At 38.0% G+C, this 13,416-nt stretch overlaps 1 protein-coding gene across 2 annotated transcripts in view; it reads left to right on the plus strand.

The window, feature by feature from the left end:
• SNRK (SNF related kinase) overlaps window positions 1–13,416 on the plus strand; it is a 40,466-nt gene that overhangs the window by 21,827 nt on the left and 5,223 nt on the right. For both annotated transcript variants that reach the window (XM_061996244.1, XM_061996245.1), the window contains exons 4-6: window positions 6,822–6,963; window positions 9,272–9,484; window positions 10,538–10,672. In XM_061996244.1, the coding sequence (XP_061852228.1) occupies window positions 6,822–6,963; window positions 9,272–9,484; window positions 10,538–10,672 (490 nt within the window). The remainder of the gene's footprint in view (window positions 1–6,821; window positions 6,964–9,271; window positions 9,485–10,537; window positions 10,673–13,416) is intronic.

The raw sequence follows: 13,416 nt of genomic DNA on the forward strand, positions 1-13,416 counted from the left end.
AGAAGTCTCATTTTGTGCAGTATTTGACTTATCTGATTTTTTTACTCTGTGTTTTGGTTCTTCACACAATTATGGGAAGCTAAGCTATAAATCTGAGTATCCTTTGTTTTCCATAGCCTTTGCTGTGAACAGGATCTTAGATCTGAACCTGTAACAAACATGCTTACCACTGTTATCCTCACAAATTCCACCAGCCTTTACCTACTCCTGAGCCCAATGAGAGTTACATTCCTAAATTCCAATCCACTTAAAGTTGTCAGTGATGGGGTTTTGTTTCTGAGTTCAAAACAGTAGTCTTCAGATATGCCCAGTTGCTGCCTAGCTCTGACTATACAGAGAGTGCAGAGATGCTGATGATCATTACATCACATTTTCCTATTTATCTCCACAGACAAGAACTTGATGTTGAAGTCCTGATCTATTGAGTCTGTTTCAAGGCTCATCTTCAACAGGTTTCTGTGGATTGGGCTTTCTTTGACAAATCTGCTCTGAAGACACCATGGCAGCAGGGATGACATTCTTTAGTGTTTGAATACTCTAACCAGTGTCATTGCCCATGAGACTGGAAATTGGGATCTATTTCCATCCTTTGTTTATCTACAGTTTGTTGATATAACCTCAAAATAGGCATGTAAACATTTCCATCATCTCCATAAAAGCTGATGTTTTGGTTTTGCTTTTTAAGTGGCTTCTAGTAGAACTGTAATGTTCAGCTGTTATAGTAAACATTGCAATGAAAAAGTATAAAACATGACTAAACTTACTCAATATTACCAATCACTGCAGAAGAAGAATGTGTGTAGAAAGATCTGTCTTACCAGCTGAGCCATGTACACAGTGTAAACTGTTAAGCAGTTCTACATTTAAGAGGGGGAAAAAGAATCCTTTTCCTATCAAGGTCTGAAATAAACAACTTTAGTAAGCAGATTCCATTTACATTATGAAGTTGCATGTTGAATGTGTCTTTTCCAAAATGAGTATGCATGTTTAGCTGCTTAAGATCACAAATTCACATAGTTTATGTAAAGTGTGACAAGTGTCTGACTTCTGAAGAATTGGAGCAAAATCTTAAGCTGTAAGGATCCCCTATCACATCAACTGGTAACTTTCTGAAATCTGGAGTGCTTCTTTTAGGAGTAAATTAAGAACTTTATAAAGCAATAAATTGCTACTGCAATGCTGAAGCTCAGCTCAGTGGTTAAACAGAGGAATATGGATATCTTTTTGTGCAGTCTGCAAAGTTGAGCATAACGGATGTTTGAGTGCTCTCGCTTAAGATGGGCGTAGCATCGACAGCTCCTGACGTAGCTCTGTTTCTATGGCAATGACTTCATGTTATGTAAGGAAGTTGGTACACACAGCCCTGGTTGTCATGGTTCTGGGAATCCTGCTTCAACAGTCCTTTCCTGATCAACATTTTTTAATGGCTTTAAAAACAATAAGATTCTTTTCTGTGGATAGCTCCTGGTGCTTTTAGAAGTTGTAACCTCTCATTTTATTCATGTTGTATCTATGGCAGTTTTAAGTTAGCCCATTTAAAGGCTAAATTGCATCTTGAGATCTTCACTTTGCTTTTGAAAGAGACCTTGATTTTGACCACTGCAATTATACAGGTGGACCTTCCTTCACCATAATAACTGCAAGTTTTACAGATTATAATCATGCTAAATGCATGCAGCCTGTCAGGCCTGAATTCTACTTTTCCATCAGTATTCCAATGAAAGCAAGTTAGGTGATCCTTGGAGGGAGGAGAAGGGTAAAGGAAGCAGTTTCTGTAAAACCCTCCACTGCTAATTATTACTGTGAGCAGTAAAAAACTTGAATTTTTGTTTAATCTCTTGTAAAAGTGGGTCTCTTTAACCCTTCTCTTTCCTGTGCTCCTTCAATTAAGAGTCTCAAATCTAGAGTTGGCACTAGCACTTCAATTCCTAGCTGAAAAGCAGCTTTCTGCCTAGTGTGTGATAAGCCAGTGTACACACAGTTGGGATAGTGTCTGCGCAGAGGCAGGTGCTGGGGGCAACTCCACAAAGCCAGCACACCCAGAAGTACATCCTGTGCTGTATTTATACAAAACCTTGTACAACACATTGTTATTCTGTCTGGGGAGTCCTCTGCCTGGTGTGGATATTGGGTAAACTGTTATCCATCTTCTGGCACCTGGCAGGGTGTGGGATCAGTCTCTGAATACTGTCGTTAACAAGCCATACATATAGAGTAACCAGGCCCACCCTATCGAGCTGCTGCTGATCAGAGTACAGTCGTTGCCAAGTCATGCATATAAAGTGACTGGGCACACCCCACCCACCCGGTGATAACAATCTCTCTCCCTTAGGCAGAGAAACTTATTGTTTGAGGACATCCTTTATAAGGAGAGGTGTCTGCCCTGAATCCATATCTGTTTAGTAGTACCATCTTAATATCAGTTCTAACTACAAAGGCCCCATGCATCTGGACCAAGTGCATACTATTTTATTCTATCTGCTATGATATTTTATCTGATTACAAGCTGTGGTAAAGGAATATAGATGAAAATGGATGCTGAGTTGTTGGCCTAAGCGAAGGAATTTTGCTTATAAAACCTGCTCCTTTTTCTGGCTGTCTATCCAGTAGAAAACTTAATGCACTATCTAAAAGTTTTGTCTAAAACCTGATTTTTTTTTGGTTGTTTTTAGCATTAACATGACATTGTAGCTGATACATTGTCATAAAATGGTGTGCCGGGGTGGGAAGGTGAAGGAGAGACAGATCTCTGCAGAGTTCTCTGCTGTGAATACTGTATGTCAAACCGTATTTGCATTGAACTGAAGGTTAAACTTAATTGTAAAGGCACAGCCCATTTAACAGCTCACAAAAAAGCAGCCTTGCTCTGCATTCAGGTCCTGCCCAACACTTCAGCTTCTCCTTTGTGTTTTTATTCACTCTGTCATGACACTTTAGTGAACCAGTGCCATTCAGTGAGTGGGTAAAAATGTAAATACAGATCCCCTTCTTTGCTTTTAAATGTACATCTACAGCTCTAATAATATGTGAAAGCAGGAACCTCTCAGCTGGGATTTTTCCCCTGAGTTGACACAAGGTATATCAAACTAAGAACATGCTATAAGGACTGTCTTCACTAAAAAAAAAGGAAAAAAGTATGTTTTCACCAGTGTGTGGAGATCTAAAGAAAAACTTCAGTTCCTCTAAACTGAGTTATTTTCCTCCTCCCTTTCCCCATTTTTTATCTGGTTTAATAAGAGATGCTACTTCTGTGTGTCTTTGAGATATCAGATCAACTCTTATTTCATTGCTGCTCCAACATCTCCAATCTGCTCACAGAAGTGTATTATCAAAGCTGATGCTTTTGACAAAGTTGAGTGATCTTCTCTGAGACTTTCATTCAATTTCATGTGGGCAGGAATGGGAATAGCAGGACATGGCACAAGAATTGGCAGCATGTACTGACCAAGTGTTGATCAAAGCACTTGATCAGTTGAGTGCAAAGCATCGCCATCTTTCTTAGCTTCCTTGAGATCCAGGGGGCAGATGAGTTTTTACTAATAGGAGAATAGTAGAGCAGCACTGGTTATGTCAGCACAAACCGTGATGATAAAGAACATTCTTTTGTGTGGCTTTGTCTACTGTTTGGGGAAAGAATAAAACCTGGTAAATAAGTGCTATAATAAAATATTCTGTTTCTCCTTTAATTTCTCAGATAGCTGTGCTTAAAGATGTTGAATTTGCCTCTGTCAGCCAGACGGCACTATTCTGGAAACCAGGAATTTTCCAAAATCTACCGTGGTTCTTCAGTTAAATGGGTGAACAAAAATGGTACCTGTGAAAGGAAGAAAACATTTGCATTTCTTTTGATCATTTCTACAGTATATTCTCTGAATTTGCCTGAAAAATATGCATCTATGGATCTCCAGTAAAGTGGGAGGTGTAGATATGGGATCGATTCTTACATGTATAAAATGACTTGAAACTAATAAGTCATGTACCAACGTTAACACTGCTTATATATGTAGTCATTTAACTGTTGAAATATTTCAAAATGAAATGTGAGTATTAACCATTTGGGAATATCTGCTTTGAAGACTTTGGATTCTAAATCCTGCCTTTAGAGTTACACTGAAGGCTAGCAAACCAACACGCTTAAAGTTACTTGCATGTTGGGATCATAGATCACCTATTTCAATTTAGAACTGTTTAGACTTTTAACTTTCAAGTTTATGGATCCTTTTTACAAAGAGGGGATTATTTCCCCTTTTCAGTAGTATTACTTCTGTCAAGCTATAAATGACTTCAAAATATGCAAAAAAAATCCTTTATCGTGCAAAACCAAGAGGGATTCCTGTTGTCAGTTCTGGAAAGGTTTGGGGTTTTTTCAGATAAAAAAATCAAGTAAAATGCCAGTAAAAATCCCATTTTTTATTTCATGTAGTGTGGTATGTGTCTTAGAAAAAGTGTCAATGTCAAATTTTGTGGTAGGTTGGGAAGGGCAAGACACTGTTGTTACTGTTCTTGTTTTGTTTAGGATTGCACACTGCGGTCGGCTGCTGTGGTCGACTGAATAGTCATGGTGGTGTGAAATATCAGTGAATAACCCACTTCTTATTAACCAGTTTCATTTTTCCATTGTTCTTTTAGGGTTTTTATATTTAAGATGAAGTTGCATTGAAAATTTGTTTGATGTTTTCTATCAGCTTCTTTTACCACTCCCTTCACACTTACCATCTTTTGCACTGTGTTTGGTGTTAGGAGTGAAAAATAATTGTGTGTTATAGCTGAGACAACCCTGTACTGGTTGACATGGAGCTTTCAAGTTCTGTGTGTTCACACCATCAGCATTATTTTAGTTCTTACTGTGCTGTGTAATGCTTTCATTTTTTCAAACACCTACAATGCGCTGCTACGTGAACTCATAAAATACTTCATGCTGAAAGGATACTATCATGAGGCATTTTATTGTGGGAATAGTATCAACCAGAATACTAGGACAGATCACATCACAAACTAGATTTTAGGCAAAGTTTAAAATCTAGGAAGGATGTTGATAGCCAAAAGATGACTGTTAGTAGAAATGTGTGAATTCATGTTTTATGTGCTCACAAAGAATGAGTTATTATAATCTGTGGTGTGGTGAGAGACCAAAACTCTTTGGCTGCTTTCAATCTAAACATTAAAGGTATACCTACTAGATTAAATTAAAAAGCCTCACAAGGCAGAGATGTAGAATCCTCTATATCAAAACATTCAGCATTTGGCATCAGGGTTTCAAAAGTTTTAATGCACTTACTGAATCTTAAACACATGAATAGTCATGTTGAATTTGCAGATATACATGATATGGTGTACAGACCTCAAAATGCTCAGTACCTACAGGACTGAGGCCCTAGTAAGCATTACAGAAATCAAATAATGGTCTGAGTTAATGGCATGCACTTACTTCGAATTAGAACTCTAAAGAAAATTGCCATCTAGTGTTTCTATTCCTCTGTCAGCTAAACCATATGAAGAATGGGCTGTAAATAGCAAAATGAGTAATTGTTTTAGGGATGAATGTATGTGATTTACATTATTAAGTAAAATTGTAGCCATCTTTCAGTTTTAAATGCACATCAAGTATTTCGAGTAGGCCACAGAAAGCAAGATGCAATTACTCAGTGGTTCCCTCTTGCAAGCATTTCCAGGATAGAGCTGATGTGCTTTGTTTCTTGTGACCAGTCCCCTCTTCTCTCCTGTCTCTCAGTTTATACATTTGTTTGGTTCTACTGGGTGCAGATCTGGGAAGTGCTAGGGTGTAGGACCCAAAATTGCTGCTGAAATTTCCAGATCATAGAGTTGGAGCTGAAGATGAAGAGCATGGCCTTTTCTCAAAGTGAGAAATTTAGCAAGTGGGTTTTTTTTAATTATTATTTTTATGTATTTATTTTTATGCCGTGTAAAATATTTCTCAATATTTCAGCTTCCTGTATAGAATGCAGTAAGACTTGTGAAATACTTTCTTCTAGACAAACTCTTAGCTTTTACAGTAAGTAGAAACCAACTAAAGGGCTCCATTCCCAGCAGTGCTGCTTTTTCATCTGTCAGTATGTCATTTCATTTGGGAAGAAGAAAGTTGTTAAATGCCTTTTATTTTACACAATCAGGAATTAGAAGATAACAAGAAGATTCTCAGAGTGTAATAAAGATCACTGGTTTTGTTTGATGGACATTAAAAAAACACCCAAAATAAAACATACCACACTTTGTAATATTATTGGTTTAAAGAGGTACTTTTACCTACAGGATTTATTATTTACCTTTAGAAGTAGCAAAGAATCTTTTAAAGCAACACTACTGAAAGAAAAACAGGTCTAAATCAGTCTCATTGAAATGAACTACTTCTTGTGTAATTTCTCTTCATACAGTAACTTGTAAATGATATTGAAAACAGTTGATGCTAGTCCTTCACAAATGAACATGCTTGGAATACAAATCTCTTCAATAATCTGTGCCTACCTGTGAAAAACAAAGTAATGAATTCTTGTCCCCTCAGTGACCAGATTGTCTTCAGCCTTATCTAGTGCTTTGCTGTCAATGATGTTATGTGTCTCAGTGTTATGCACCCTTGGAGTCATGAATTCTCCTGCTTTTTTCCTCTAAAACTATAAAAGCTGTCAAACAATGGAACTACTGTATTTTGTACTTCACTGGAATGACAAATTCTTTAAGTAATGCTCATAATGACAAATGCAGTAATAACCCCAGTATGCATCTCAAGAATCTTTCATGGGTTTGGTGGTAATTATGTCTGCTTCCTCATCAGTTATTTTAAAATATGTACTATGTATTCACAGATATATGGAGTCTAGGGGTCATCCTCTTCATGTTGGTGTGTGGACAACCACCATTTCAAGAAGCAAATGACAGTGAAACACTGACTATGATAATGGACTGCAAATACACAGTGCCACCTCATGTGTCCAAAGAATGTAAAGAGTAAGTAGAGCTCTAAAGAAATTTGAAGCATTCATAGAAAGGGATTCTCATTACCTGATAAAATATTATCAACATCTGCAATATTCTTTGCCTGTCAATAAGATACTGTGCCTACTGCTTTTGCTTAGTTGTTAGTACTTACTCTCATTGGCTGAGTAGTTTCTTGGGCATTGACATTGCAATTTTTTTTTGATTCTTTGTGTCTCTTTTTGCTAAATGTTAATCCCATGATATTTTTGCCAACAAGTTTTTCCCACACTGGTGTGAAACTTAATTTTGCTTTTTACACAGTATATGTTTCCTGTACGTGTCTCAGTTGCCATGCATTTTGTAAATGAAGAAACTGCTCACCAGTGACTGGCTTTGGCTGCCACTCTTGCTGGTCAAATTACAAAGGTGTTGCTGAGAGTGTTTTGTGTCAGGGGTTAAAAAGGTAACAATTCCTATAGATCTTTGTTCAAAATACAACTTGTTAAAACTCAAGGATATCACAGTGAGCTTTGCTCGTCTCCTACTGAAACTGGAACTCCAACATTCTAGGCAATCAAGGGAGAAAAATATTCTGTGTGCAAATACCACATGCCACTTGGGAATCATGACTCACTCTGGTCTGTTGTTTTTCTGCAATGTTCACTGCAGCTTTTCTGGGGGTTTGGTGCGTTCCAACATTTCTCTATCGGATAATGACCTCTGCAGTCTTTTTAATATACATCCCAGTTGCATCACTTTGGGCTATTTTACAGTGTTTGGCTGGGTTCTTGAATCTGTAGTAGAGTCATAACATAATGCCATGACCGGTTTTCCTGTCTTGTCATTGGTGTCTGGTGTTTCCAGCATATGGAAAAGCTGCTGTCAGTGCTCTCAACAGCCTGAAGAGCTTTACACACAGAAACAGGTTTAAAATACAATACAGGAAGAGGTTTAAAAGAGAGACCTTAACAGTGAATTGTATTAAATTAGTTTCTTGTGATCCTGCATGCTGTGCTGAGGTCAGGAAACTTCTTTTTGCAGCCTTTTGTACAATATATTAGTTTAAAGGCCCAAGTAGATATGCTTTCTTACATGTTGCATCAACAATGTAAAATCAAATACCAAAATCCTCAATAGGTTAGGTTTTCTTAGGGAAAAGACTCTGGGAGTGTTTAAACTTCCTGCTTGGAGTGAAAGCGTTCTTGGTGGTTTGCATAAGCAAGCTAAAAGCAGGAGGCACATGTGGTACAGTTGTGCGGTTTTACTACAGATGTAGTTTAAAAATAGTCAAATGAAGTATATAGTTTGTTCTCTCTGTCATAATATTAACAAAACTAAAGAAATTCAAGGCTCTCATGTCTCACCCTGCCTTTCCTTTTAGTAAAGGCAGAGACCACAGTGACTTTCTTTCACAGTAGAGTTTTAAGAAGTCTGAATTAACCTCCATTATTAATTCCATGCATCATCTCTCACTAAAAAAAGAAATCATTGTGACTATATATGTGATTTGCAGTTTGAAGTTGTGTGGTATAGTATATAATAAGTGCAATAAAAAGCATTATGTGAGAACCACAGAACTTTCATTCTACATGTTGGAGCAATACAGTTCCATTGAAATTGTGGTGCCAAAACTGTATGTCCGTGTTCTGTTTGTTGTGCAAAGCCAAGAATGCCTCTCCCAAGAATTATTCATGTCTAGTAAGTGAACAAAGATGTGCTGGGCTAATCAACTCATCTTTCTGTGTTTATTTCGGGAATTTATGCACTTCCTTTCCAGCACTTGTAAACACTCAGTATCAACCCATTAGTAGGTTTGTCACTTCATCATCCCAGACAGTGTTTTGGTTGGGGTTTTTTTCTCTTTCTGGATAGAACAGATCGCTGTTCTTTTGGGAAACTGAAGAATTAAATGTCTGATAGCAATTTCAGAGTAAGATATTTCTACTTATCTTGCTAGTCCATGTTCTCATTGACAGCAGCAATGCTAGAACATTATATTTCTATTTCTTTATTGGGAAGTCTGTAGGCTATCTGTAACAGTTACCCTGCAAGGCCTATTAAAAACAAACTAGAAAAGTTAAGAATGTAAGCACCATAAATAAAAACTGCCTGTTTAGGATATTTATAGCTTTTAATAGGTAAATTGTTTGTTTCAATTCAGCAATATTTGGAGAGTCTTTGAGAATAAATGATTTCCCATCACATTGTTTACTGTAGACACTTCCAAAATCTATGTGGACCGACAGCAGAAAATGTCTTTCCGAGCCTGCTCTTAAAAGAGCTGCTTTTTTAACCATGCGATGAGTGTGTTTGGTTTAGATTTCTCTTTTATTCCCAGTCTGATAACACGGATGCTGCAGAGAGACCCGAAGCGAAGGGCATCTTTGGAAGAGATTGAAAACCATGCGTGGCTCCAAGGAGTTGACCCATCTCCTGCAACAAAGTACAATATTCCTCTTGTGTCATACAAAAATCTGTCTGAGGAGGAACACAACAGTATAATCCAGCGCATGGTTCTCGGTGATATAGCAGACCGAGACACGATCGTGGAGTAAGTACTCGGTTGTCTTTATGCAGCTTGTTTTCATTTTGACTTAACGAATGTCACGAGAACCTGGGTACTTCAGTGTTTTAAGCATCCAGTCTTTCAGTTAACAAACAAAATATCACAGTCTTGCTCTGAGATGGGAAATTCTAGGATGAGAAATACTTAAGTGGGCCCAACCTTAGGAAAAACTTAGAGAAAATGTAATCAAACAGTGTTTGATTCCTGTGGTTGTTTGTCAGCTTGTGTAAACTTAACTGCTTTGAATTTTACTTGTACTTCATCTCTTGTGCATATTTGTAGGTGATAAATTCTAGCATTTTTCTCTTGGTATGTGTACTTGAATCTTTGTAAATTTAAAGCAAGATTCCTTTTAGTTACATGACAGAAAATAGTCATAGTCACTGAGTGAGCTTGCTAGAAAGCTACACAGTTTCTTCTAATTGATTAAACCCCTCAGATTTCTAAATTATTCCCCATATGGAAAGAGGACTTACATTGTTATTATTTGTTTATGCTTAAGATGGAAAACCTGTTAGTGTCTTACCCTTGGTAGGGAGCAGAGGAAGCAGCATTCTCACTTCTTAAGCTTTTAGCTGCACAACAGTGGCATCCTTTCTGTTAGAATGTGTGAATGGTGTTTACTGCCCGATGAATTAGTGGTACTGTAAAACTTGACAGCCCTAAAATAATGGATTTTCCTCCAGTTGTTGCACGAACAGTGATTAGTACTTTCTGGCTGTATGTGCCAGTGAGAAAACCCATCATTGGTGCATGACATTAATGAAATGCAGTTTTATCATCTTAAGAAAGTTCGATAAAGGGAGAATTCCTTTTTAATGCTATTCTGAGGATGTCCACATCCAATGAGTTTAAATTACTAGACTTCTAATCTCTTTATTTCCAATAAAACCCAAGATATGCTTGTCAAAACATGAAAAATAGTCAGCTCTGCTTGCAGGTGCTCTTCCTGCTCCAAGAAGTACAGCAAGTTGTGTGAGGTGCACTCTTTAGAGAACATTGATGTATGGTTCATTTAATGTTTTGTGCTTTCCTTAGGGCATTGGAAACTAACAAATACAATCACATCACTGCTACATACTTCTTACTAGCTGAAAGGATTCTTCGAGAAAAACAAGAGAAAGAAATTCAGACCAGATCTGCGAGCCCTAGCAACATCAAAGCCCAGTTCAGGTGAGAATTTAGGAGTCTAAACTGTTAACCTGGTTTAATGAGAATATTATTGAATTACACAAGTACTTCTTCTTAAAGAACGCTAACATGCTGCTTCATTGCACATTTTAAATGTACTGTGGATGCTTCAGAAGCTGTTCAGAAATCAACTACCAATAATATTTTCCATTCCAACCATTTTCAGGAAATGCCTAATCAATTTGAAGCCTGTATCTGAAACAGTAAGTTTTCACACCTGCTAGGGAAGAGCATGCATGTTGACCCTCAGTTCCTCATACAAATTGTGGATGTAATATTCCTAAAAAAAAATTCCTTGCACAATCCAGAAACATGTTTCTGAGGTGTTAGCTATAAATGAGAAATCACTCTGAATTTGATGTTATGGTTTAGTTGTCAGCTTTGATTTTTAATAGGCCTATGTCCTGGTTTTGGCTGGGATGGAGTTATTTTTCTTCCTAGTAGCTGGTACAGGGCTGTATTTTGGGTTTGTGTTGCTGACACAGGGATGTCTTGGTTATTGCTGAGCAGTGCTTGCACAGCCTCAGGGCCTTTTCTGCTCCTCACGCTGCCCTGCCAGCGAGCTGGCTGAGGGGGCACAAGGAGCTGGGAGGGAGCATGGCCAGGACAGCTGACCCCAACTAGTCAAAGGGCTATTCCATTGCACAGAACCCATGTCCAGTACAGAAACTGGGGGGAGCTGGTGGGGAGGGGCAGATCTCTGCTGGGACATAGGTCAGAGGGTGGAGAGCAATTGCACTGGGCAGCACTTGGGGTTATGAGCACTTGCCTGCTGTCCCAGGAAAACTGATTAATTGCTTTAATCACCTATTTAAAGATATTGCAATAGATTTCTTGTTTGATAGAAACATGATTAAAAAAACTTTATAGTAGGGTTCCCTCAAAGCTGCAGCATGTGACAAGGTAAAACTTAAGGGGGAAGTAGAGTTATGGCATCTAGTTAGTGTTGATATGATCGACCACTCAATTTGTGCTGCAACTAGTGTTAGAAGCATATGTGTTAAAAACTAAGCTAATCATGAGGCAAATAGTATAGTTCTACCTGCACATGGGTATTGGAGGACACGTATTTTGAACAGTTATTTCCCTTAATTTAATTTCCTGAGTTTAGCATTAGACTATGACTGGGGATCTGCTGGTGCTGAAAAAAATGTATTGGCTCATCTCGACAGTCTTTTGAGTGAAGATGGAGGTTGTGCTGAGGCATTTTCATTAACTTTTGTTCTCTAACTTCCAGTCTCTTTAAAATTGTCTTTTAGGTTTTGGTAAAATATAGGTAACTTATTAGCAATAATAATTGTTAGCACCTAATCTCTTCACAAGGAAGTAATACCAAGTGCTCGTGCTGATATTTAGAGTTGCTGCCTACCTTCAGTGTTGTCAATCTGTCTGTGGGATTTAGAGAGAAAGAGCAAAGGAGAAAATAGCTTGTTCATCCCAAAGGTTTCTCTGTGCAACGTTTATGCGAGGTCATATGTGAAATCAGCTAAAAGGAATGTTATAGGGATATAAATGCTCTGGTGTCCTTTGGTGCATATCTGTATTTTCCTTGACCTAAATGAGAAGTCAGATACCACTCTCTGAAGATCAGTCTAAATAAAAATGGACATTTGTAAATTTCTGTGTACCTGAGCAAGGAATTGCTTCTCTCTGAGCCTTACAGTGGTTCTCAGTGTCTGTGTTGCCTCCAGGTGAGGCTGCACCCAGTGTTGTGTACTAGGGTAGACTGAAATTTTGTTGCTGCACTTACAAGGTCACTTACTCAATGGACACTTATGTAAGAAACTTTATCTTATATGGTGTGGTCACAAGTACTTTAGAAGAGTTATTGTTGTGGGCAACTAAGGGGTGCCTACAGAACCCAAATGGTCATGCAGAGCTTACCTCTGCAAGGGCAATACTGTAGTGTTCTCTCTGCACTTCTCTCTTAATGGCTCATCCACTTCTTTAATGTCAAGTTCTTTTTTAAAAGAAATCCAAACAGAGCATCAAATGTGTTTAACATCAAATATTAGTTATAAAACAAGTTAGGGGAAAACTTGAGTGTACCTGCAAATGAAAATGTCTGCTTTTAAGTTGTTTTGGTTTTTTCCTCTACATCGGTGTCACTGTTTCAGTAGAAGAGCTGCTCTAGTTATTGGAAGAACTGGAACAAACAAGTTCATTGAGTCTAAACCTTGATACAAATTGGTAGAGTTCAATGGAGTAGTTGAAACCTGCTTTTTATTTTCGTGACAAGAACATTTACATAAATTCAGGAACTCTTGCCATCAGTGGTCCCAAGTAGCTATTCCATGTCTTCATGATGGTCTTAAAGTGTTTCTATAGAGTGACCTCATGGGAGAGACAACACAGTTGTGCATTACTTTGACTATGAGACTTGAAAAGATTTAAAACTAAAGTATAAATTTAACGAACTTACAACCTGGAGCTTCCCTCTGTCCCACTCTCTCCTCAGGCCTATGGGAGTAATGGGGGATGGGGAGGGAAGGGAGGCAAACATGAGCTGCTCTGAGAGATAAACATACTGTAGTGAGGAGGCTTATTGCCTGGAAACTGCTCTACTGTTAGATACTATATTTACCCTTTATTGTGACAGCCACAGAACTTTTCCTTTTTTTGCTGACAAACCAGTCTGTTCTTGAAGCATGGGAAATTCTTGAAAGATTTAGACCTCGATTTTCTGTGGGCTTTGTGTAGCTATGTTTTTAATTTATTTAAGGCTA

The sequence above is a fragment of the Colius striatus genome, chromosome 5 (genome assembly GCF_028858725.1).
Source record: "Colius striatus isolate bColStr4 chromosome 5, bColStr4.1.hap1, whole genome shotgun sequence".
Classification (NCBI taxonomy): Eukaryota; Metazoa; Chordata; class Aves; order Coliiformes; family Coliidae; genus Colius; species Colius striatus.